The 25768-nt window shown below is 36.6% G+C and overlaps 1 protein-coding gene across 1 annotated transcript in view; it reads right to left on the reverse strand.

The window, feature by feature from the left end:
* The window catches only part of LOC309621771 (cadherin-12-like), a gene marked incomplete at its 5' end in the record, with an annotated part of 85267 nt that overhangs the window by 9390 nt on the left and 50109 nt on the right, over nt 1-25768 (reverse strand). Inside the window, 2 exons of the mRNA XM_082409113.1 lie at nt 2583-2704; nt 17799-17935. Coding sequence (XP_082265239.1) covers nt 2583-2704; nt 17799-17935 — 259 coding nt within the window. The remainder of the gene's footprint in view (nt 1-2582; nt 2705-17798; nt 17936-25768) is intronic.

Raw genomic sequence — 25768 nt, forward strand, 5'->3', positions numbered from 1 at the left:
TCGTAGGCACACACAGAAACACACAGGAACTCACAAATGTATACACTGGGGCTTCTAGTGTCTAGTGCAGTACTAGTACTTTGTATTTTGACAATGGGTCCTCTAATGAGAAATTCAGTTCCCTATTTTAGTGTAAATCAGTCACACAGGATCTATTTAGCCTTTAGAATTGTCATGGATTCAACACCGAAGGCTAAATATGGCAATTTAGTCAAATAATTACCATACAGACCCTGTAAAACTTCAACTTTCCTTCACATGTGCTCAGATTACTATATCTCACCCATAAAATTTCTTTAAATTATGTGGGGATTAATTTGTGAAGTTCTGTTTTGTTTTGCCTTTGCTATCAACTAGCACAATTATTTACTAAATTAACATCAAAACTTATCAAGAACATAACTTTACAATGGAGAAACATCCTTTAAAACAGCATACGGAGATGAAATTTTTGGTATAAACTGGAACTTATCTGTAATTGACACTTGAGAGTTATTGCCCTAAGTAAAACAACTCCCTTACTTCATTGGTTCATCATGTAAATCACTATTGATTTATATAGCATCATCTTTCTTTTCTCTTACTTCTTTTGAATATAGATAGACACATAGATACATAGCTAATAAGGCATACGTACATATATACATGCATGCATATTCAATTATAGTCCAGAAGAGATAGATAGTTCCTATGCATAGTTTCTAGACAAGGGTCAGGATGGCTGGGGTCAAAAGCAGAAAATGCTCATATACTACATTTCAGACATTTCAGGGTTATGTTTTGTATGGAAATGTGGCCCAAGAGGACACAGAATACCCCACAGGTATTTATTAGAAAAAAAGAGCTTCCAATGTCCACACAGATTCCTTACCACTTTGTCTAAATATAAGAAAATCAAGTTATCTCTAATAACTTCTACTATTCCCAACTTTTTAAACTCTTTAATTTACTGGAAAAACATAGAAGCATTAAATAGAGTTCTATTTCCAAAAGGCTTTCACTTAGTGCATTACAAAATTCTGATTGCTGTGAAATAATTAATGTTCCTAAATTACCTAAAAATAAAGGATTGGATTTTTGGGGTGGCAGTAGAAGGCTCTGAAAAGTGGAGAATAGCTAAGTTGTAGAATTTTGGTAAACCTCTTATAACTCTGCAAACAACCAATTCAGGTTATTTATTTATGTAGACATTTATGCAGCATCTACTATTTCAGACAATAAATCAGGCACTAGGTTCACCCCATGTAAATTTTGGATGCATTTAAAGTGATAAAGTATTAAAACTTTAAAAAAATTTATTTCTGTGTCTATTCAAAATTAACGATCCAAATTTATCACTTGGGAAAATATGACTAAGTCATACTGTAATAAAGTTAATACTTTCCCCAAATTATCAAAAGCAGTAATAAAGCAGCACGGTCCACTAGAAGTTCCTGTACTGATGGAAATACTGTAGATCTAAACTAATAAAAATGGTAGCCACTCGTCTCATACAGCTACTGAGCACTTGAAGTGGGGCATGTGTGAATGAGAACATTTACTTTAACTTGTATTTAATATTAATTTAATACCTATAAGGCTAGTGAACATCACAGGATTAGAACTATGGGACAAATATTCTATGAAGCAGTAGAAAACATTCAAATTGAAACAAATACTAGATATTAAAAAAGGACCTTTTTCAATAAAGATACCGTTCTAAATATTGAGATATTTCTTCAAGTAAGAATTAAAACTTCAAATTTACTTAAATGAGTAGTTATGCTATTTAAAGGTAATTGAAATAGACAGCAAAGCAAAGCATACTGATGTATTTTTCTTTTGGAACCTAGGTATACAATTTTGGATTAATTATATTCTTGTTTCATATCACACTCTTACCATTTGCTCATGACTGGTTCCTATCATATTATATTATGTTATATTACATTATATTATATCATATCATATTATATATTCACTCATTCATTTTTAATAGTGTAGAAAAAAGCTAGCTACCCACCATGGTCCACATAAACTCTAGGATTTTGATGACAACTTTCATCAACTATATGGTCCTTCCTCATATCCTCTCCCCACCAGAACCTCCCTCCAGAGCAATACGTAATAAGAAAATGTAATTCAGATAGCTTGAATAACCCAGATGCTCTACTCAAGGCCACCAGAGAAAGCTTTCCATTTTTCAAGGGCTTAAGAATTGTTATGCACCCTTTCATAAAAGCATGTGAGCAAAGCAAGAAATACTATAGAAGAATGTAGTCTAAAGTTGCTTGCTTCCTGGATTTAGAGTCACAAGTTCTTTAGAAATTCCACAGTATACAAATGGAAAACAGCAGAATCTGCAATCCTAGAACTTTTAGTTATACAAAGAATATTCACTAGGCCATCATCACTTTATCCCCTGTGGTATTAACTCCACATCCAAAACATACCATTAATTCAAAAGAATTTACTATCTTTTATGGTTTCTTTTATGAAGACATAAGATCCATGTGTGTATATTCATGCAAGGTCATATAACCTAAAACACATGCATATAGTGGGTGTTTATACACTCTTAATTAACAATATTGATAAGATACCTGTCCTGGTTTGGCATTTTCACACACAGCTGTCTCATATGGCACAGATATTTCTGGAGGAAATTCATTGACATCTAGGACATTAATTAATATGTTGACTCTGCTGGTAAATAATGGGTTACCTGTTAAAAATATAAAAGGAGAAAAGATGATTACAAAATCTGATCAGTTATTGCTCTTATAGTAAATAGCATTAACATTTAAAAAAATCAGCATTCATATGGAATCCAAAGGACCTTTCCTTTATGGGAAGCTGAGGCATTGTGCCAAATATAAATGATAAAAAGATGGATTTATATGCAGACACTGCTATATTTAAAACAGATAACCAACAAGGACCTACTGTATAGCACAGGGACCTCTGCTCAATATTCTGTAATAATCTAAATGGTAAAAAAATTTGAAAAAGAATAGATACATGTATATGTATAACTGAATCACTTTGCTGTACACCTGAAACTAACACAACATTGTTAATCAAATATAATCCAGTAAAAACATTTTTTAAAAAATTATAATAAAAAGAGATGAATACTGGCGCTATCAATGTCACGCTGTCAGAGCACCAGCAGTGCACTATACCAGTATTTATCCCTGAAAATCAACACCAAAGTTAAGGTCAAACATTTAGCTGGTATTTCATCACAAGTGTAGCCATCATACCAGGGTTAGTTCACAGGATCAATCTTCACTAATAGTGATATTTTTCACTGGATAAAACATATGCTTTTCTATGTTGTGTCTATAACTTTATTGGGTAGTATCATCTACATATTTAAATAACTCTCTCAAAATGATTCCTCCAAAAAAGGATGATAAACTCCAAGAATGAAGGAGAGACTGCTTTGCATAGACGAAAATTAAAATAAATTTAAGGAAGTAGAAATAAGAGAGAGATTGTGGAAAACTATGACGCACCCTGAAATTACTTGCTGGTGATAAGAAAGGAAAGAATAAACAGCCTTTCCTTCTTGAAGTACCAAAAAAATTAGTTTGAAAAATTATCTCTGCCAAAATTCCATCACAATTTTTAGCCCCAGCTTGTGATATATTACCGGCCTCTCTGTCATTTGCTGAAGAAAACCAGAAATAATTAAACTAATAAGGCATAACATAATGCACATCTTTCAACTTATTTATTTTACCTAATGAAGTTTTACAGATGGATAAAGTGCCCCCAATTGTCGAAGGATCTTGTCCAAAGTCACACATCTAGAGGGATGGGGAGTTAATATTCAAACCCAGGACTATGGAAATCCAAATATTATGTTCATTCCACCAGACCTTTTTAAATGATTGGTTATTGTGTTAGATTCTTCATCTGCAGTGCCACTGAAGATTCATAATGTTAGTATTCTTATAGATCTCTATCTGGATGCTTTTAAAGAATGCATACAAATCTCACCACATGACTGATTCTGACAAGCCTACAATATTCTGCTGTGCTAAAATTTATCTAAAAAAAAAAAAAAGCACCGTCAGCCGTAGCTTAAGAAATGTTCACATATTCATATATGACACAGTGAAATCCAACATTGTGTACCAGTGCAGGCACAGATAACATAAAGGGAAGAGAAATGGTATATTTTGTAATATGGGTTGTGTTTATAGAAGGTGTATTGGTAATCTTGGAGAAGGATGCAAAAAATATCTATTTATTCAAAAATTAATATTGGTTACATGGCATTATCTTATCTGGTAGAAAAGGTCTGGTTCAGTTTTTACAAGTTATTTAATCTTTCTGCAGCTCGTGGTATTAATAGGTGCTAATTCATAAGTTTTTAAGTTTGTTGTATTAAATGAGTGTTCTACAGAATGTTAGATTAGTTTTGGTAAATTATCATTACTCTTATCACCAACTGTCATTTGTGGAGATGATCTAGCTCATCTTCTGTTATTGTTATTAAGTATTCATATATCATAAAATACAGATAAAATCAACAGTTTGGTTAAATTAGGTTCACTTTCCTAAACAAACTGTAAATTATCAAAAACTACAGCAAAATCAATGCCTAATACTTCATAATACTTACAATGTACCCATATTCTAAGACACATTTCACAAGTAAGCTCATTTAGGTTTCACAGGCAACTCTAATATAGAGACCATTATTATCCCTTATTGTAGGGGCTTCCCTGGTAGCACAGTGGTTGAGAATCTGCCTGCCAATGCAGGGGACACGGGTTCGAGCCCTGGTCTGGGAAGATCCCACACGCCGCGGAGCAACTGGGTCCGTGAGCCACAACTACTGAGCCTGCGCGTCTGGAGCCTGTGCTCCGCAACAAGAGAGGCCGCGATAGTGAGAGGCCCGCGCGCCGCGTTGAAGAGTGGCCCCCGCTCTCCGCAACTAGAGAAAGCCCTCGCACAGAAACGAAGACCCAACACAGCCAAAAATAAATAAATAAATTTATATTATCCCTTATTGTATATGGAACTCTGAAGAACGGAGGGGGAATGTAACTCTTCCAAAAATTCCAAGTTAAAAGTGGTAAGATGGGTTTTGAATCCAAGTGTCCTAGTTTCAAGTCCATGCTCTTAAACTCTATTATATATTAACCTATTCAACTTCTGTACAATGTACAAATCAGCCACTACTTCCTATTTTACTTGGTACATAATTTACAAGTCCCAAGGACATATGAAGAAGAAAGTGTTTTTTTTTCCCTCAGGATTATAGTTTTATTTTAAGTTAGTGTGAGGATGGGGCAAGACTTCTCTCACAATTATGTTTATAGTACAGATTTAATTTTATAATGTATAAATAAGTTATTAATTCAAGCTTATTTTTACCCATGAAAAATTCCCTTTTGGTAGTTTTAAATATAAATCTGCAATATAAATTTGAACATCTGTCCCAATGAGTACTATGGCTCAAAATATGATCAGTATTGTAACATCTTATTATTAAAAGTGTTTCTCAAAGGTGTGCTTTTGGTATTTTAGCTAAGACAAATATTTTGTTGTGTGAGATTTTCCTGTGCACTGTAGGATTTGTAGAAATACTGAATTTTAAATGTCACTAGTCATCACTGTGGAAATTACAAAATAAATGCCCAAACAAGAATAGAGGAAAAACTATAATAACAACAAAGACAAGCTATTCATACTGTCAAAAATGAGTGATGGGTTTATGGGTTTCATTATATAATTCTCTCTTCTACTGCATATTTGTAAAACTTTTTATAGTTAAATGTTTAAAAATGTCACCTTATATTTGTAAATCTGTCTGGGTACATAGTAACATTTCTGTTTGAGAACTACTATACTCAAGTAAGAATTGATCTTTTCCCAAAGTAATATATTTATTAAAGTAATATATATATATATATAAATGTTTTCATTTATAATTCATTAAATGATGTGAAAAAGTAATGACTTATTTCCTTTCTGACTCATCTAATCTTTGAAACAGCAATGATGAAATTTGTTTAAACTTGATTTGGCATGAGCATTATTATCCGAATCTTTGCCAAATTAGAAACTAGTTATCATTGAATACTTAGAAAGTAAATTCAATTATGAACTTTGTAAATATTAAATAACTAAAATCTTACACAATTAATTGCTGTGTTCTTAGTAGTCAAGCCATTTAAACTCCAATTTTCACTGACCCATGTTGCTTATATTGCATAACTAGCTTATTAATAGTTTTGGGCTCAGATAAAATTATCGATAATTAATTCTATTTTTGTCCCTCATGGCTTCAAGAATGTTTTGTTAGATCTTCTTTCTTTATCCTTGGTGATATCTCAATCAAATCCCATAACTTTTTGAGTCAATTTGAGTTAGAACTGCCTTATTAGTAGTATTTTAAAGTATGGCTTAAACTAAGAAAATAAAAAAGATTAAGGCGAAATTATGAAAATCAATAACAAAGGAGCAGTGAAATACCATAAGTGAAATACATATTATAAAATAATATTATAAATTTATGTCAAAATTTTAGTTAACATAGATGAACTGGACAGATTCCTAGGAAGACATACATTGTCATAACTGACTGCAAAATTAAAGAGAAAATCTTAATAGACCTAAAACAAGTGGAAAAAATTAAGCTGTAATTAAAAATCTCCCCACCAAGAAAAAGTCATGCCCTCATGGCTTCACTGAGAAAGTCTATCAACTACTTATAGACCACATAATATCAATTCTTTGCAAACCCTCTCAGAAAATAGAGAAAATAGAGGAGAAAACACCAGCTTATTTGTTGTTTCTTAATACCAAAAGTCAATTTAAAACATCAGAAAAAAACCAAAGCATGGACTAATATCACTCATGAAAATAGGTACAAAAATTCCTTAACAAAATATTAGCAAGTTGATGCCAGAAGCTTATTAGAAAACTAATGTATAATGACCAAATAGCATTTATCCTATGGATGAAAGGTTAGTTTAACATCTAATAATAGTCAATGTGATATATCATATTAACAGAAGAAAGAACAAAAAAATCACATAGCCATCTCAATAGACTCAGCATTAGCATTTGACAAAATTTATCCATTCATGATTTTACTAAAAATTCTCAACAAATAATGAATAGAAGGCAACATCTTCAACCTGACATAGTCCATCTATAAGAAAACCATAGCCAGTATCATACTCAATGGTGAAAGACTAAATATTTTCTCTTTAATATTGAGCACATGGCAAGAATGTCTGCTCTGACCACATATTGACCATTGCACTTAAGGGTTTATCCAGTGCAAACAAATAAAAATAAAAATTTAAAAAGTATTCAGATGGAAAAGAAAACGTATTTTTATCAAAAAATGACCAGACCCTGTAGGTAGGAAACCCTAAAGAATCCACAAAACACTTATAGATCAAATCAAGTATATTAAGGCTGTGGGATAAGAGAGCAATATAAAAAATGGCCATTTTATACCTAATATACTAGCAAAGAAGAAACTGACACAGAACTGAGAAAAATTCAATTCACAATAGAATCAAAGATAATAAAATATTTAGGAATAAATTTAGCAAAATAAAGGTAGGACTTATACACTGAAATTCACAAATCATAGGTGAGAGAAATAAAATGGATTGCTGATGGAAAGGATCACTGTCAGAAATACAAAGTTGTATAGTCATTTTGGAAAATACATTGGAATTTTCTTTAAACCTTAAACGTGAACTTATAAGCCAACAACTCCACTCCTAGGTCTCTCCCCAAGAGAATGAAATGAATGGCCACAAAAAGCCTGTCTGCATATGTGCATGGAAATATTATGCGTATAGTCCCAAACTGGGAACAATTCAAATGTCTATCTTTTGGTGAATAGATAAACCGTGGCATATCCATACAATAAAATTCTTCAACAGTAAAAAGGAACAAAACAGTGATACGTGCTACAACAACATGACTGAACCTCAATTATATTATGCTTCATTGATAAGAAAAGAAGACTGACATCACTCCTTACCTGGAGTTTAATTAGCTGCAGAAAGCAAAAAGTTTCAGTGCCTTTGGGTTTCTGAAGTACAAGAGCTATCCGAAGATTCCAGCCCCCAGCTGTCAAGTCTTCCAGACTTCCTGGGGCAGATATTAAGATGAATCCTTTTAGGATTCCTGACCCAGGGCTTCCCTGGTGGCGCAGTAGTTAAGAATCCGCCTGCCAACGCAGGGGACATGGGTTCCAGACTGGGTCTGGGAAGATCTCACATGCTGCGGAGCAACTAAGCCCGTGAGCCGCAACTACTGAGCCTGCGCTCTATAGCCCGCAAGCCACAACTACTGAGCCTGTGTGCCACAACTACTGAAGCCCACGTGCCCTAGAGCCCGTGCTCCGCAACAAGAGAAGCCACTACAATGAGAAGCCTGTGCACCGCAACGAAGAGTAGCCCCCACTCGCCACAACTAGAGAAAGCCCGCAGGCGGCAACAAAGACCCAACGCAGCCAGAAATAAATAAAAATAAAATAAATAAATTTATTAAAAAAGAAAAAAAAGAATTCCTGACCCAAAGAAACTCCATTGTAATTTGTTATGCAGCAATAGATAACTAATCCCTGGTGATAAGAAATATTAAAATATATATTAAAAGGAAAGAAGGATTCCAACCATGGGGCTGCAGCTGCGATGGGCTCCGCGGGGCACATCGCCGTTGTGCCAGGAACAGCATTCATTGCCAGGGGCCACGCAGGAACTTTGCCCCAGGGGCCTGTTGCTGGGGGTGCAGCTCCCACTTGCCTCCAGGTCTGCACTTCCAGCAAGGCTTCTACTTCCAAGGAGACTGATGCAGCTATCAGCTCCCACAGTCCCCAGGCCTCCTGGAATGGCGTCACCGCCCTTTGGAACCACATGTCACCCTGTCCTGACTCACAGGGCCTCTGAGCCCGCCTACCTGCCCTCTGTGGCTGTGGGTTGGGACTGGGTTGGGGTCTTCTGGGACAGGGAGCCTGGCCTGGGGGGACTGACTAGCAAGTCCAAGGAGGTTGCTGGCACTTTCTGGAAGTCCCTTTCCCCATCATCGGCAGATGGAGATCACAGCTACTCCCAGGAGTCTCAGCCCAAGTCAGCCCCTGCCTGGGAGCTCCTGACCCCACTTCAAAGCCTGGACCTTGAGAGGGAGCAGGACAGCCGGGGCGTTGTCGGTGGCATCTGCATGGACAAGGTGCGGTCAAGACAGAGGCCGCGTGGGTCTTCGACATCCTGCTCCCCTGCACACAGGCCCACTGCCTGGGGTGCTGGTGCCTTAGCAGAAGGGCTGACAGGTCTTCCCTCTGGACTTCATTAAGCCTGTTCCAGCGTCCAGTCCATTCCAGCTACATCATACCCCACATATACCGGGTGAGCACAGCGGCTGAGAAGAGGCAACTTACCAGGAACTCCAAGACCCAAATCAGCAGGATGGGATGCTTATCAAGCTACTCACAATTTATTCATTAACTATGTACATATCTATGTGTTCCAGAGAGTATAATAAACCATAGGCATCAAAGAGGTGTAAGATAAAGTCCCTGATACTAAGAAGTTCACACCTGAGAGGATCCCTATACAAATAGATGAAATACAATATAGTCCATGATGTCAGTAAAATAACATTTTCAATGTAAAAATATTTCTTCTTTTTGAATTCCAATTTTGATATGTGATACTAAAATTTTCTGTACATATCTAAAATATAATTTTTATCCAAATTTCAACCATTAGGTGAGAAGCTCATCAAGTGGTTTTAATTTCTGGAGAAAAATCAGATACTAATTAAGGAAAAAAAAAAAAAGCCTGACATCGTTTTGTATGTGATTTTGATAGAGCAATTTTACTGGTTTAAACTACTCCTAAATAGTTTGATTATGATAGTGTACCCATAAGCAGTTGAAAGTTTAAAATAAAATATAAACTATAACAACAAACTTGGATTCTATTATATTTACACATCATATAATAGTGAGAAAAATGGTATCATTTCTAAATTAAGTCCATGAGTATAGTGGTGTTAATGATTATTATTTCCATGTATACAACACATTGAAGGCTTTATGAAATGGTTGAATATTTATAAGTGATTCTTTCTTCAAAGTATGTATTACTTTTCTGTATTACCAGTACTAGTAAAATGTTGCCAATACTAGTATAAATCAAAGTTACCTTTCTTTGAGAATACAAAATATTGATAGTTTCATATAGTTATTCAGGGGAAAAAAAGGGAAATATTAAATGGTAGATAAACTACCTAGTCTCATACATGCAAAGTAATGTATTCATGAAGTGTAAGAGAAAGGCAATTATTTGAGAAAAAATAGGAAAAAATAATGGCTTCAGTCCAGAATTGAAACCAATGGTTTTATTTAGTCCTCAGAAGTCAACTACACTCTCTGAGTATGTACATGTCTTCATAGTAACATTAAGCTGTTTTATTTCCACAAATCCATGCTAATATTTAGAGAATTTAGCACACTGGTTCCAACATCAGTATCCATTAGATGACCTGTATCTTGTTTAAAATGGAGATTTCTTGGCAATAATCCCAGAAATTCTGATTCAGTTATGTCTTGAATGGGGTCCAGGAATACTGTCCCAGGTGATTCTGATTCAGGTAACAATTAAGAAGTTGAAGAACAGTAGTAAAAAAGAAAGGGCCAACCGGCATGCCTATTCTCAGTACATGTGCATATGACTTACAGTGCCCTTTTGAAAAAAGACTGGCCAAATTAGAAAGAAATGTCTACGGCTCAAACACTGCAGAAAATCCAGACTCACCCTTGTCTCTTGATCCTGATGAGGTTAACCTCGGTCACCCAGATGGATACAATGTAACCCAGCCAGTGCAGGTTTACAGGAATGCAGGTCCCTTGCATAACTACCTTCCAGACTCACCAGATGGGGAAAGTTGGAGAAGTGATATATGTCTCTTTGGACATATGTTGAGCTAGGGACATATAGCAGAAACAGCAGAAATGAGGATGGGCTCAAAAACCCACTTAAAAAACTTTGTAATTTCTCCATGTGGTATTTAAGGTTCTGTTTGATAAGGCCTCAGGCTTCCTTTCTTTTCTTTCTTTCTTAAAAATGGAGATATAATTGACATACAACATTATATTAATTTAGGTGTACAACACAATGATCTGATATTTGTGTCGATCTTGAAATGGTTGCCTGAAGCAGGGGTGCGAGGTGTGCAAAAAGTAAATGTGATCAAAGTGTACAGACTTCCAATTATAAAATAAATAAGTCCTAGGGATGTACTGTACAGTATGGTGACTGTACCTAACAATACTGTATTCTAGATGAGAATAGAGAGGAGATCTCATGCTCCCTTTCTGAATGCATTTTCTTTACTCTTCCCTACACATTCTGGGCACCAATTGTACCACCTTACTTGTAATTTCTCATCTGGACATGAGCTTTAATACCTCTCTGCCTTTGCTTAAGCTGTTTCCTCAACCTAGAATACCCTCCTTTCCTCCTTTTCAATATCCTCTTCATCTTTTAAAGACTCAGCTCAAATGATAATTCCTGTGTGACATACTATGCTTATGCCTTCAAAAATAATTATTTTAATTATTTTCTCTCTTACAGCACTTTGTATTTTGGTTGCATACTTATGAATTCAACCAGATTGTTGTCTTTCTCACAAAATTTTCAGGCTTAGTGGTTAAGTAATATGGTCTCTAGACTTTCTTCACTTTTAGAGAGACTCGTCTAGTTGCCAAGAAACACATCAGGTAGGCAACTTTCTAAAATGTCTCCCAAGAATCCCCACTCCCTGATACCCACATGAGTTACCTCCATGTAATTCTTTGCCCTTAAGTGTGGTCTGGGTCTAGTGACTTGCTTCTACTAAACAGAATGGGGGATCAGTGATACCACTGATGTCAGAAATGACATCTTATCACTTTTGCAGGGGAGCAGAACTCTTCTTCAACACGATAAACCCAGGGAGTCATCTGACTCCTCCAACGCCTTCTTCTTCCTGTCTTTTTTCTCTGCTGATGCCAAGGCTGAAGCAGCAGCAGGAGCTGCAGACCTGCCCTCCGGAGGTGGGCGCGCTGGCCAGATCGCTGATACCCTGAGCAGTGACTGATGTCTTCAGGGATTTTTCCTTTCAGCTCACTGGTGACCTTGTTGAGCCAGGTTGTCACCCACCTCCTTGATGCCCACACGGTCCAGGATCTTCTTTATGTCCTTGGCACTGGCAAAGGCATTGCCACTAAGGGCAGCCAGCAGGGAGGAGGCCATGCAGTGTAGGTAGGCAAGAATCTTTCCATATACAGGGAAGTTATCAGAAAGGATCCTTCACAATAAAATCATTAGGAACTCTTGTAGCTTGAGTCTTATCTAGTAATTAACACTTATTGGATAGAGATAGCAATCTACCTACCTACAACCCTGGCACACACATAATATTGCACACATATTTCCTTATTCTCATACTTTGAGTCTGTATTTTATTTCTAAAATGCAAATCCACTATAGATTTCTAATAGCTAAGCAGTCCAACAAGCTTAAATGTAGGTGGATAGATAGATAGATAGATAGATAGGTGATAGATAGATGCCAAGGCTAACAATAATTTCAGCTTAATTATATGTACAATGCAAATGTACATAAAATTTTTTACTATAGTTTACTTTAACTATTTATGTATGTAAAAACCACCTTGACTAATTTTACTATTAACTTATTTAAAAATGAAGCATAAGGAGGTGAATATGTGTCCCTGTGAAATTGTGTTTTGGAGTGTGAGTCCTGGGCTCCTGTCTTAGCTTGGTCATCATTTGCTGTGTGACAAATGGAAATAAATCTTAGCCTCTATTTCTTCACTTACAATGTGGACAGTAATAAATTGAGTGAATGTATATAAAGCTACTATAATAGTTTGGTTTACTAATTTATAATATTATCACTTACAATTATTATAGAAACATTAGGTACTTTCTTCTCATTTGGTCTGAGAACACCATTTCATGGCTAACTATTTGGCACACAGGCGGAAGAAACCCTTTAAAAACTTCTACCAAAAAACCTATTTATTTTTGTTTAAATCCTTCATTACTTAATGACCACAGTTTGGTCAGTATAAACCTTTGGCAACTTTCCCTTGGAGGCTATATGAGAGCGCACTTAAGTCTGAAGTCCCTGGAATTCAGCATAATTTGCATAGTTATAACTAACTAAAATAATTTTGGGGGTCAGTTTCTATTCCTAAACTGTCCTTAAGAACAGACTTCAGTCTTAGTTTTAACCCACAACCATTAATACTTTGCATGTATATAATGTTCTATACAATTTATAAAAAATTAGATGAAGTTATGTTGAGCCTAAATTATAGACAATAATCTCAGTTTGATTTTCTGTATATATGAAGATGATACTACTTACATTATGTTGAAGCAAAAAAAGTTAAAGCAAAGTAGCTCTAATGCTAAATAACCTTAAAAATTACTCAACAATTTAATCCCAACTCATAATGGTATACTTAAACATAACATTTTCCCCAAATATAGCACGCAGTAAGTCTATCACTGATTTTTGAACTCTTCCACAATAGAAACAATCTATTGCCATCTGGATAATTAACATGACCAAGAAAAGAAGAATTGTCTTTGGTATTATCCATTTATTTTATAATTATATAAAAGTTCTAAGGCTTTAATGTAGTTATCTTTGCCTAATGATATGTGTTATAATAACACCAAAACAAAAAACAAAAAAAAATTAGAAACATTTGCCCATTGGAAGTTTCTGATAATTTGAATGAAGTGATTTTTGGAGGTTTGCGTTTTTTTAATTCTCAAGATTAGTATAAAAACATCAAAGCAATAATGCATAAAATAATTATTAGTAGTCTAATAAAACTATTTGGACCTTGGACTATAGCAACTCTGATTAATGACTGCTTTTTAATTAATTGGAAGTTGTTCAATCATTGTACCATTTCATTGCATCTGAGAGTTTTTATAGAAGGGTCAGGGCCAAAACATATGCTAATTCAATCTGCAGTAAGGTACACTTACACAATTTTGTTCCACTTGGCAGGGCAAGTGTGGGCTATTTATTTCTCAGTCATTCACCATAATGAGAGTTTCCTGCTGAGGCTGGCTAATTTGATCATTGAAAGCAGCCTTATGTATTAAAATATAAATAAAGTTTACTTTCAAACTCTGTGAACTCAAACAAAATATGGCCCACAACAATCTATTCTTATTGCAGAATCTTTAATGACCATGTGATATATACTTAGCCTCTTTCTTTTTCATGCAGGTGTATAGTGTTCATCTCACCAGACTTCCCTGAGGGTTCTAAATTCCACACAGTAGTCTTTGAATAGACAGTGGAATGGACGAGGGGTAGATATTTTAGAAATATTAGCTTGGCAGCCCTTTCACATTGTGTGTATGTATGGATTATGAGTCTAAGTCTCAGTTCTGCATATGTCCAAGTGAGAGCCAACATAACTTATGGGAATCCACACAATGGGGTTTCCTAATTTGGATTTAGGTAAAAACTACATCCAGCAGGTCAGAGAGGAGCCAGCATGTGCCCTAATTCTATTAATAATTAACAAAATACAGTTTTCTAAGTTTGAAAAATCTAAGCTTTTAAGGAACAATGACACTCGTTTGCACAGTATGGATGCATACTCCTCTTCCATTTTCCAAGTGGTTGGAGCTCAGGCTCTGACTGCAGGTACCAGACCTGCTATGATGGGTGCCCTCACACCATGATGATGGTTTTGTAGCTATAGTAGCCGCTGGGGAGAAAGAGACCTTTTAGAGTTACAGTACAGGTGAGTGAAGAACTAGCTGCAGACTTTCATCTTGAGTTAAGATACTGGACCTAATACTCCTCCTTCTAAAAATATGCACATGTTTTGCATGTGCATTAATAGAAAAGGTAGGTCGCACAAGATAGTTTTCGAATGAAAAATATTCTATTGTGGACAATATATTTTTGATAAATAGACGTTTTTTGAATAGGCTACCTCTGGTCAGTTATCACTTACTATATCCAAGCCATTGAGAGTGACTATAATATAGTCGATAGAGGTCTTATAACCCATAACTTAGACATCTCATTTTTACTCTATTTGTCAAAGATCTTAGAATACTAAAGTTTATTTTCTAACTATATTATAGTTAAGCTTTCCTCAGTGTTATGGATGAAGGAAATCATTCAAAGTTGAAATAACTGAAAGCATGAAAAGAATGATGAATAACATATGTAACTGTAAGAGGATGTGATATGGGAGAGAAGAAAGGTGTCTAGCATGAAAGGAAACTTCAGGAAAACAAGTTAAAGAGAACTGGGAGACTGGCATTTGGTTCTGTTCTCCTGATAGAATGTCTTCTCAGGCAGCTGACTGGATGATCAGCTCTCAGAGCCTAACAGAGCAAGGAGGGCAGATTTGAAAGGAGACAGCATGACAGAGAAAGCATATGGTAGAGGGGCAGGCTGTAATGTACCTGTTCAGCATGACCAGGATGTGTGAATTTCCTCAGGGTCAAGTGGACAAAACAGAAAGCTGGAGTTGAGCAATCATGCTATTAATTCACCCAAGAAAGCCGTCTGCTACACAAGGGGACCTGGAATTAAGAAGCTGTAAGGTCTACAAGAAAGCTGTCTGCTACACAAGGGGACCTGGAATTAAGAAGCTGTAAGGTCTACCACTGGGTACCCATATCAAGTTCATGGGCAAATGGGATGCTCAGAGACCCCAATACCAAATAACTCAAAAATCACATGAAGAGAGTTAGTATTTGGGCAGTCCATTTAGCCAGTCAATTTTAATCCTAGAAGCAGTGGCAACCAGGGGAGCACTCTCTGGGGGGCAGATAAGAGAGATTTATGTGAAATAATGCCACTTGCAGCAACATGGATGGATCTAGAGATTATCAAATTAAGTAAACTAAGTCAGAGAGAGAAAGACAAATATGAGATATCACTTATATGTGGGATCTAAAAAAACTATACAAATGAACTTATTTACAAGACAGAAATAGACTCACAGACATAGAAAATAAACTTATGGTTACCAAAGGGGAAAGAGGGTGAAGGGATAAATTAGGAGTTTAGGATTAAAATATACACGCTACTATATATAAAACAGATAACCAACAAGGACCTACTGTATAGCACAGGGAATTATACTCAACATCTTGTAATAACCTACAATGGAAGAGAATGTAAAAAAACGAATATATATTTATACATATACATGTATAATTGAATCATTTTGCTGTACATGTTAAATGATCACAACATTGCAAATCAACTATATCTCAAAAAAAAATCTTTAAAAGAGAGATTTATGCATTTTTACTTCTCTCTCTCTCCTTTCTAGTCCAGCTGGAGAATCTTTACCCCCACTACCAAGGAATCAAAGCTCCAACTTATGGTGTCATTGAGTTCTTCAGTTATCTATTGTTGTACAACAACAAATGACCACAAAAATATAGTTGCTTGAAATAATTACAATTTCAGTATTTCTCCCAATTTTGTGCATCAGAATCTGGGCAAGATTTGGCTGAGTATATATTCCATTTCACATGGTAATGACGGAGGTTACATTGTGGTATTCAGCTAGCAAGCAGCCTGGCTAGAGGTTGCAAGATGGTTTTACTTACATATCCAGCGCTCTGACAGGTATGGTTAGAAGGCTGAGCTGAGCTGGGATTGTCAACCTGACCACCAACATGTGACCTCTCTAGTATGGCAGCCTCAGAGCAGTCGTCTTCTAACATAACAGAGAAGTAGTCCAACAAAGAAGACAGAAGCTGCATGTTCTTTTATGCTAAATTTACCTTTAATAATCAGAATAACGTAAAAGTAATGAAATCAGCTACAGGCATCATTAAGGCCCGGGAATAGGTGTCTGATTATGCATGTTTGGAAGCAGTTTTTGAAGATTAACAAAACTGTTTCCCATTTACACCCACTGAGTTGAGACTGACCCAAAACCCCTCAACAGAAATGTTCACGGTTAGCTTCTCCCTGCACTGAAAGGTGACATTAGCTGTCAGAGTACTTGCACCAGATGCACGAAAGAAAATAGGAGGAAAACAGAATGAAAGATACTCAGAAGGGATTTCCTCAAATCTTTCAAGAGAACCCAAGCAGAAGGACTTGTACGATGCACTTCTGTTACAGACAAGTATGTTGCTAGCCAAGGTCTCCACTCCCACCCTCATCTGTTACCTTTGGAAGTTGTGATAAGATCCTGAATTGTCCAGCCAAACACATAAGACCTATAATCACTCTCAGTCTAAAGGATTCTCTTCTGGACCAAGCAGAAACCAACACAAGGAGTAATTGCTAACGATCCTATAGATTCTGAGTGAAGAATTGCACTTGAAGAATTGCACTTAAAACTCCTGTATATTTCACAATGATGTTCATAACAAAATACATTTTAATGAAAGGAGAAAGAAGAGGGGTGAATTTAAAAATGCTGTCTTCAATTTCAGAAAATATTTCAGAAAAGATGATTTCATGTGATGGTTATTTCCTCCTGCAGGGTGGAAAAGGATGAGATCTCACCATGAAATGCACTGCTAGATATTCATGCAGTCCTGCAAACAGGGCTCATTGGCAGCTGTCACAGTTTTTCTGGACTTAATGCTATGAGCAAAAGGAGCAGGTTTCTGAGTTTCCCCAAGAGACCACTTGGCTGTCAGTCCAAAAATGAAAACACCTCAGCAGGGACTCATTTAAGAGTGTGAAATCCAAAGAATTGCAGTATAACATTGATTCCGTCCACGCCATACTTACTAACTTTACTCGCAATTATGGAGAAATTATACTGCGCGGTGCTTTCTCTGTCTAGTAATTCACTAGTAGCGATGGTTCCTTCAGTTGCATCTATTGTAAAGTAGCTGTCTCCATCACTCTTCCAATCTATGAAGTACCTGTATATAAAAAAGAGTAGATGCAAATGTGCAATGATTACACATTAATCATGATGGCAGTCAGGCTAACTTGACACAGTTCCTTATTTTTCTTCCTGTAGCTATTATCTACCTTGCAATAAAGAAGAGTATAAATGACAGCTTCTTTATTGCAAAGTCAGTATGCTCAAGGGAAAACTGGAAATAATGAAAGATTTAGTACTCCTGCTGTTCGTATTATTTTAGGGCCTTGACACCTTGAAAGCTCAGCAGAGACTAAAATTCTAAAGCTGACCATGGATTTCCTTAACCTGCTGAATATTAAAACTTTTTCAAGCAGTAAAAGATTCCTTAATGGTGACTGTGGGAAGAGCTGGGGGTGGGAGAGGCATCTGGAAATAGCTACAAAGAACTGAGGTCAGAACACAGGTAGAGTCTTCGTTTCCATGGACAGAAAAAAAAACAAAACAAAAACATGTTAGGGAAACTAAGGGGAAAATTTTTAACTGACAATGGGATAATTGTACAGAAATATTTCCCTCAAACACATAAAAAAGGGCCATGGTTGTTTTATTACTCTAAATGTCAGGACAACTTTCTTAAAAAATAAACCAAAAAACAGTGATCTTGGCTAATAATGTCTCTTTATCTTCTGTATTAGCCAACCTTCTTGATAGTAACAGACGTTGCCTTCTTCATGTGAAGCAGCTGGACTATGAAATGCAAGAAAATGAATAAAAGACATATTGCATTTGTATAAACCTTTATGTAACAGTGGACATATAGAGTGATATATGTAAAATTATTTTCAAACATATTTTCAATCATCATATTAATGGACATTTTGAAATCTTTCCACATGCCAGGTATTGTTCTAAATATTTATATATGTTAACAAATTCCCAGAACAACCTTAAAAAATGAGTATTATTAATCTCCCCATTTTACATATGAGTAACAAAACATATGCTGAAGTTCACAAAGTTAGAAAGTTTTAGAGCTGATATTTGAACCAGGTCATCAATGTTTTCCATATAATTGTCATAAGATAGTCTTACCAATTTTAAATGGATCATTTTTAAGTGGAAAAGGGCTCTGCTAATCAAAAGACTGAATGCACAATATGTTTATCACCATTTTTCTGGCCAGGGAATCAAGGTGAAGTCCTTACAAACAGTGGCTGAAACAGATGACATCATAGTAGTCAGCACATCTAAATCCCCAGGCCGTCATGAAAAGTTAGTTAAGACATGTGTTTCAAACTTGCAAGTTATAATTTTGACAAACTGGTTACCTAAAACTGGAGCAGTTTGCATATCATTTTGGCGCTAGATCAAAACTAGTTTGCCTTTATAGGTGAGATTTATAACTTGTCAATATTTGTTAGTAACTGATAAGATCAGAGTATGAACCAAGGTTTTTATCTGCCTCTGATATTTCTGTTGTTGATTTATGATAATGCATGCCTTATGAGTTCGATGTAACATGTTATCTCATAGAAATGCTCTCAAAAATTATAAATGAACTTAAGGCACATTTAAAACTCAAGGAGTACAAGATATAATGAGCTTAATTCGCTCTATTGCCTGATGTCCTTTTCTGAACAAAAAAGCATCTTCTCACAATACCCCTTTTCAGCACCTTTATTCAACTTGAGCACATGCCTAATTTAAGAAGCAAATTGTTACTGAACCTTCTTCGTGACTATAGCATTTCTAAAGAATTGTTGGTGTAGACTAACAATGGTTGGTGTTTAATTGTAGCATTCACTAAATATTTGCGGAGTGCCCACTATGCACTAGACATTGTACTAGGGTTGAAACACATAAAAAGTAGTAAAGTAAGATGCCCACTGATAAAGAGTCTAGTTGGGGGAACACAGATAAACAGATGATTTTTATGCCTGGTAGAAAGACAGAAAAAACACTACAGGAGTGCAAAGAAAAGATGTCTATGCCTGGTTCAACACCTATTGATTCAGGCAAACCTTCCTGCACACGGTGTTTGGCTGACATTAGAAGGCTATAAAGGAATTATTCACGAGAAGAGAGAGGCAGACAAAGTGAGGAGAGGAGGAAAGGTATTTCAGGAAGCTGCAACAGCAGTAGCAAAACCGTAGAGTTTGTGTGGGAAACTATAAGCTGTTGGGAAATATGGGAAAATATCTGAAAGGCACAATAACATGAAAAAAGATAAGTGATTTAGGTCAAGGAGGGTCTCGTAAATTCTATTAAGGAGGTGGGACATGATCTTGTGGGTAATGAACACTTCGAAAGGTGTAATTAGGGTATATGTTAAGAGTTCATCACTTTTAAGGCACAGGGTAGATGTATTTGAAGGGGACAAGGCTGTAAGCATTTCCTGTAGACCAGAATCTTGCCAAGAGACAAAGATAAGAGGCTGGGAAGATATTTGATTCAATGGGTTGTGAGTAGTTGAAATAATTAGGGCTATGCAGGCTGAAGGAAAGAAGACATAAAACATGCTAGCCGCCTTTAATTTGATCAGGACACTCATGTGAAGCAGGTGTTAGATTTACTTGTTATGTTTCAGTGGGATACAGATAGGACAGGAAAATGGAATCCATAGAAATTAAGATTTTGGATAAGTATATCAAAGACTTTTTGATGTCAGAGCTGCACAGGGTCATAACGGGTTTCCTCAGAAAACCATAAGCACCAGGAGTAGTCAAATATTGACGTCGAAATATTTGGTGCAGATGTGGTAGAACAAATTTATGCGTGATTGGAGAGTCTGAATGTACCTTGCAAGGCTGAGATTCTATTACTATTTTCCATATAGAATGAAATCTATTTCTCTTACTTTGCATGGAACATAATACTTTTTTTTTTTTAATCAGTCATCAATTTTATACTCATCACTGCATACATGTCAATCCCAATCGCCCAATTCAGCACACCACCATCCCTACCCCACCGCAGTTTTCCCCCCTTGGTGTCCATACGTTTGTTCTCTACATTTGTGTCTCAACTTCTGCCCTGCAAACCGGCTCATCTGTACCATTTTTCTAGGTTCCACATACATGCATTAATATACGATATTTGTATAATACAAATATGTATAATACATAATACTTTCTAATTTTTGTTTCCTACTAGTACTCTGTTCTAACCTTAACATATCCTACTCTGAGCTCTGCAATAAAGCCTCACTTTTCAAACATACGCTTACTTTTTTCCTAAGCCTTATTTTTAATAATAGCTTCATTCACATACTATACAATTTCCCAATTTAAAATGAACAATTCAATCATTTTCATATATTCAAGTTGTGCAGTAGGTGGTAGGTTTTTTTTTTTTTTTTTAAATAGTAATCATTTATTTATTTATTTATATATTTTTTATTTTTGGCTGTGTTGGGTCTTCGTTTCTGTGCGAGGGCTTTCTCTAGTTGTGGCAAGTGGGGACCACTCTTCATCGCGGTGCGCGGGCCTCTCACTATCGCGGCCTCTCTTGTTGCGGAGCACAGGCTCCAGACGCGCAGGCTCAGTAGTTGTGGCTCACGGGCTTAGTTGCTCCGCGGCATGTGGGATCTTCCCAGACCAGGGCTCGAACCCGTGTTCCCTGCATTAGCAGGCGGATTCTTAACCACTGCGCCACCAGGGAACCCGGTGGTAGGTTTTAAAACATTTTAAACTTATTAGTTCAAAACTTTTTCATGTAATTCATTAATTGGGATAAGCTCCAATTATCTGGAAATTTCACTTCTATAGGATAAAAATTGTGAGGGTGCAAGGTTTCTGGATTTCTCCTCTGCTACTTTCTTTCCCATGAAGTGTATATTTTCTAGTGGAATGTTAATTCTTTTAATAATGTTATACCACATTTTTGAGTTATTTTCTTATTATCTGCTCTAGATGTTACCATATGCAGCTTAACTTAGATTCAAATTTATATTAACGTAATTCTAATAAAATATAGAAATGTTACTCCTAGGTAGCCATGTGCTATTATATATCTATACATATATGTAATACATATATTGTTATCTATAGTACACTGATACAGTAAAACATACAATAAAACATTGTTAATTAGTACTTTTATTATTTTATGTCTCTTAAAACTGAAAAAAATAAAGGAACATATTTTGGGAAGAGCTAAAGTTCTCCAATCCTACGGGCTCTCTTACCCTGGGAAATTCTCTGCGTCCCTGCTGCCGGCGGCGTGATGGTCTTCTCATTTTGACTCTCTGGGAGTGGAACAAGCAACATGAGACAAGTGATTGGGCCCCATATTATCAGCCTGCCTGCGGTAGGGCCTCTGCCCTGTGAGAGGAGTGGAGCGAGTGGAGGAAACAAACTGCCAATCTCAACCACACTCACCAGGCCGCTTCTGAAAACTCAAGAGTTGGAGAAGATGAGAAACGCTGGCATCCTGCCCCTCCTGGTAAGATACTATATCCCATGATTGAGAGCTGAGGAGAGAGGAGCCCTGTTTCCTCAGCCATTCCATGCAGAGTCCAGAGAGAATTCTCTATCAGGCTGAGCTGGGAGATGGGAGTGGAAGGGAAGAAACAGGTCTGGGGTCAAGTGCCACAGTCTCTGGATGTTCTTATCGTGTTTTAATAGATCTTCTTGAATAAATGTTTCTTCATTTGCTATATGCTCTTAGGAAATTTTCCAGAGACCATATATGATTGTAATTTTTAAAAAATAATTTTCACCGTTTATGCTGTTTCACTGGGAGCATGTCTGCAGAGCTTCTCACGCTGCCATTCCTTAAGTAGAACCTCCATCAGTTTTTGGAATTCCTTTCTTCTTTTCTCATTTACTCCAATTAAACTGCATGATATTATTTAAAGCTCTTCTGCACGTATTTGCATTGTTGCAAATCTCTGCAATGAATAGGTCCTTTTCTGATGCTCCTAGCACTCAATTGTTTTGCAGATTTTGGCAAACATAAGACAGATTATATACATTTTGTGCCTGTGATTGTCTTCCTTACTCAAGGCCCTTTAAATTATTTGAGGCCACTTTATTCATCTCTGTGTTGCCAGGGACCTGGGATGTTATTTGCACATAGCATCTGCAACTTAAACACTATATTGAATCAATGCACAGATCCTATTCTTACTACCTATATAATAGTTAAATATTTCTACTTCAAACCCTATTTAGGGTTTTAGGAATGTCTTATTTAGGACAACACAATCTTTCTGGTTTGCTGAGGACTTTCTCAGTACTAGTGCTGAATATCCTGGGATCCTAAAAACTCCTTGGTCCCAGAAAAAACTGGGACAATTGATCACTTTACTTCTAGTTAATTCTTACAGCATATTTTACAGTTTAGAAAGCTGAGTCAAACAGAATCTATGTACAATGAACCATTACACACCCACAGTTCATTTTAAATTTAGGTCTATCTGGTAATGTGTTTAAAAATTCAAGAACTTACTTATTGCATACATAAAATAATGTGCCTATCTCTGTTTTACCTTTCTATCTATCTATCAACCAAAATCCAATATCTTAGAAGGTGAGTAAGCAAATTTCATTTATTTAGTCATTTCAGTCTAACACTGACATATAGAGTTTGCATTCCATAAATCAACCACCCCTGAGAGGCAAAGAAATAGGTATAGAATTAAGAACATGAACTTTTTGGAGAAACAACTAGGGTGATATACCGGCTCCTTCACTTACCTTGTGCAGTTAGGTTAGGAATCTTTCTCCCTAATGCCTGTTCTCCTTGTCTTCTGTAAAATTTGGGAAAATAATACCTACCTAGCAATATAAAAGTAAATGTGGTATAGACAAAATGAGATAAGATATATGTACCTAGGTATGGAATCATTCATGTGGGGTGTGTACATGTATGTACGTGTGTGTACATATCCTTACCTCCCTCTCTCTCCACATTATTATTTTGTGTTATTTTTCAACTTAAAAAAAACCTCTTCCTATCACACAAATGTATGCTTTGTTCTAGAACAAAGTTGTCACATATGTAGCCTTCAAATTTAAAACACCTGAACTACGAAGCCCCCCAACCCCAAACACCTGAAGTACAAACCATGGGCACAATAGCCAGGCCTTATTTCTTACAATGGTGCTTTGGTTCTCATTCACTATTTTCTGGCATCTAGTTTTTATCTCCATCACCTTGTGATGTTTGATACCCCTTCCTCTGGATGTTATCCTCTTAGAAAGCTTACTGCCTTCTTAGCTGAACATTTTCTACTCAGTAAAACATCTTCAGCATCTTCCCATAGCCGGTTAGACTCTTAACACTAGGTCCTGGCATTTTCCTAAGGTCCTACCTTTGTGTTACTGGCCGATCCCTGTGCCTGACTGAATGATAAACATTGGACAATAGCCATTTTCTACTGTGGTATTTTGCCCGCTATAGCAATTAGGAGACATAGATAAGATGTGGCCATCAATGAACTGGCAATGAAAACACTCCTACATTTCCTGGATATTTTCAGAGAAGACATGACCCGGTTATAAAGTGTCTAGATCAGTTTCAGGAGAATCACCGTCCCAGAGTTAGCCATGACTGGTTTACTTTGGGTTTACTACAGTCCACATTCAATCTAAGGGTAGACTGATATCTTAATTGCAACTAATCACATAACGAAGCACGACCCTATGAGGATTTCCCAAGATAGACTCCCACCCATGTCCTCCAGCTGCCTTTTGTCTGTAGAAACACTTTACTCAAAGAATAAATTTAATTAGAGAAGTGAGAAAATACAGAAAGAAAGGAAAACAGTCAAGCAAGACAAAGTAATAATAATACTTTGGTCATTAAACAAAGTCAAGGATCTTCTGAGCCATGTCCTTTAAGCTGTTTTGCAGAGACTGAAACCCCCAGCAGGTGGAAGAAATTAACTGCATGCTGCCCACGAGCACGTAGACCCCAGACTGGTTGGAACCAGAGGGTTGATGATGCTGACTCCCAATTACCTCACCACCAACCAATCAGAAAAACGTCCAAGAGCTAATCACACACCCCGCAACCCCATTCCCTCACCCTGTCTATAAAAACCCTTCCCCTGAAAGCCTTCCGGGAGTTTGGGTCTTTTAAGCACTGGTTGCCCTGTACTCCTTGCTTGGCTCCCTGCAATAAAGCTATTCTTTTCTACTTCACCCAAAAATCTGTCTTGGAGATTCAATTTGGTGCTGGTGTACAGAGGCCGGGTTTCAGCAAAAATCACAATATAATATAAACTGTCTAATTTGGCCCAACTCACCAGTTTAAATGAGTAAAACTTTTAGGTACATATTGTGTTTGAGTCATGTTATACTTACTTGGTGAGTAGATGAAATTCAAATTTAAAAAAGATGCTTAGGATAGATATATGATACAAATCTATAGTTTATAGAAGTATGCACAGGGACTGCTGATAAGAAACCTGTTTTAACAATTCAATGGAAATCAAAAATTAATGCATTAACTTAATCTGTGCAGACCACTCGACAGAGAACAATTTTATTATTTTTCTGAAAATGAGTTTTCAGAAATGCCTTAAAGTTTTGTTCTCTTCATTAGGTAAACACTCCCCTTAAAATTGTTTCTTTTAATTTGCCTAATAGCTTTCTCACAGTTAATGGAAAAACCATCTTTGACCCTGTCCCAATTCTCAAACACATTTTGTAAAAAAAGTACTTGATGATACAGAGTACTTTAAAAGTATTACATCTCGGGCTTCCCTGGTGGCGCAGTGGTTGAGAATCTGCCTGGGGACGCGGGTTCGAGCCCTGGTCTGGGCGGATCCCACATGCCGCGGAGCAACCGGGCCCGTGAGCCACAACTACTGAGCCTGCGCGTCTGGAGCCTGTGCTCCGCAACAAGAGAGGCCGCGATAGTGAGAGGCCCGCGCACCGCG

Source organism: Balaenoptera borealis (genome assembly GCF_965194805.1).
Source record: "Balaenoptera borealis genome assembly, contig: HAP1_SCAFFOLD_980, whole genome shotgun sequence".
In the NCBI taxonomy this organism is placed as follows: Eukaryota; Metazoa; Chordata; class Mammalia; order Artiodactyla; family Balaenopteridae; genus Balaenoptera; species Balaenoptera borealis.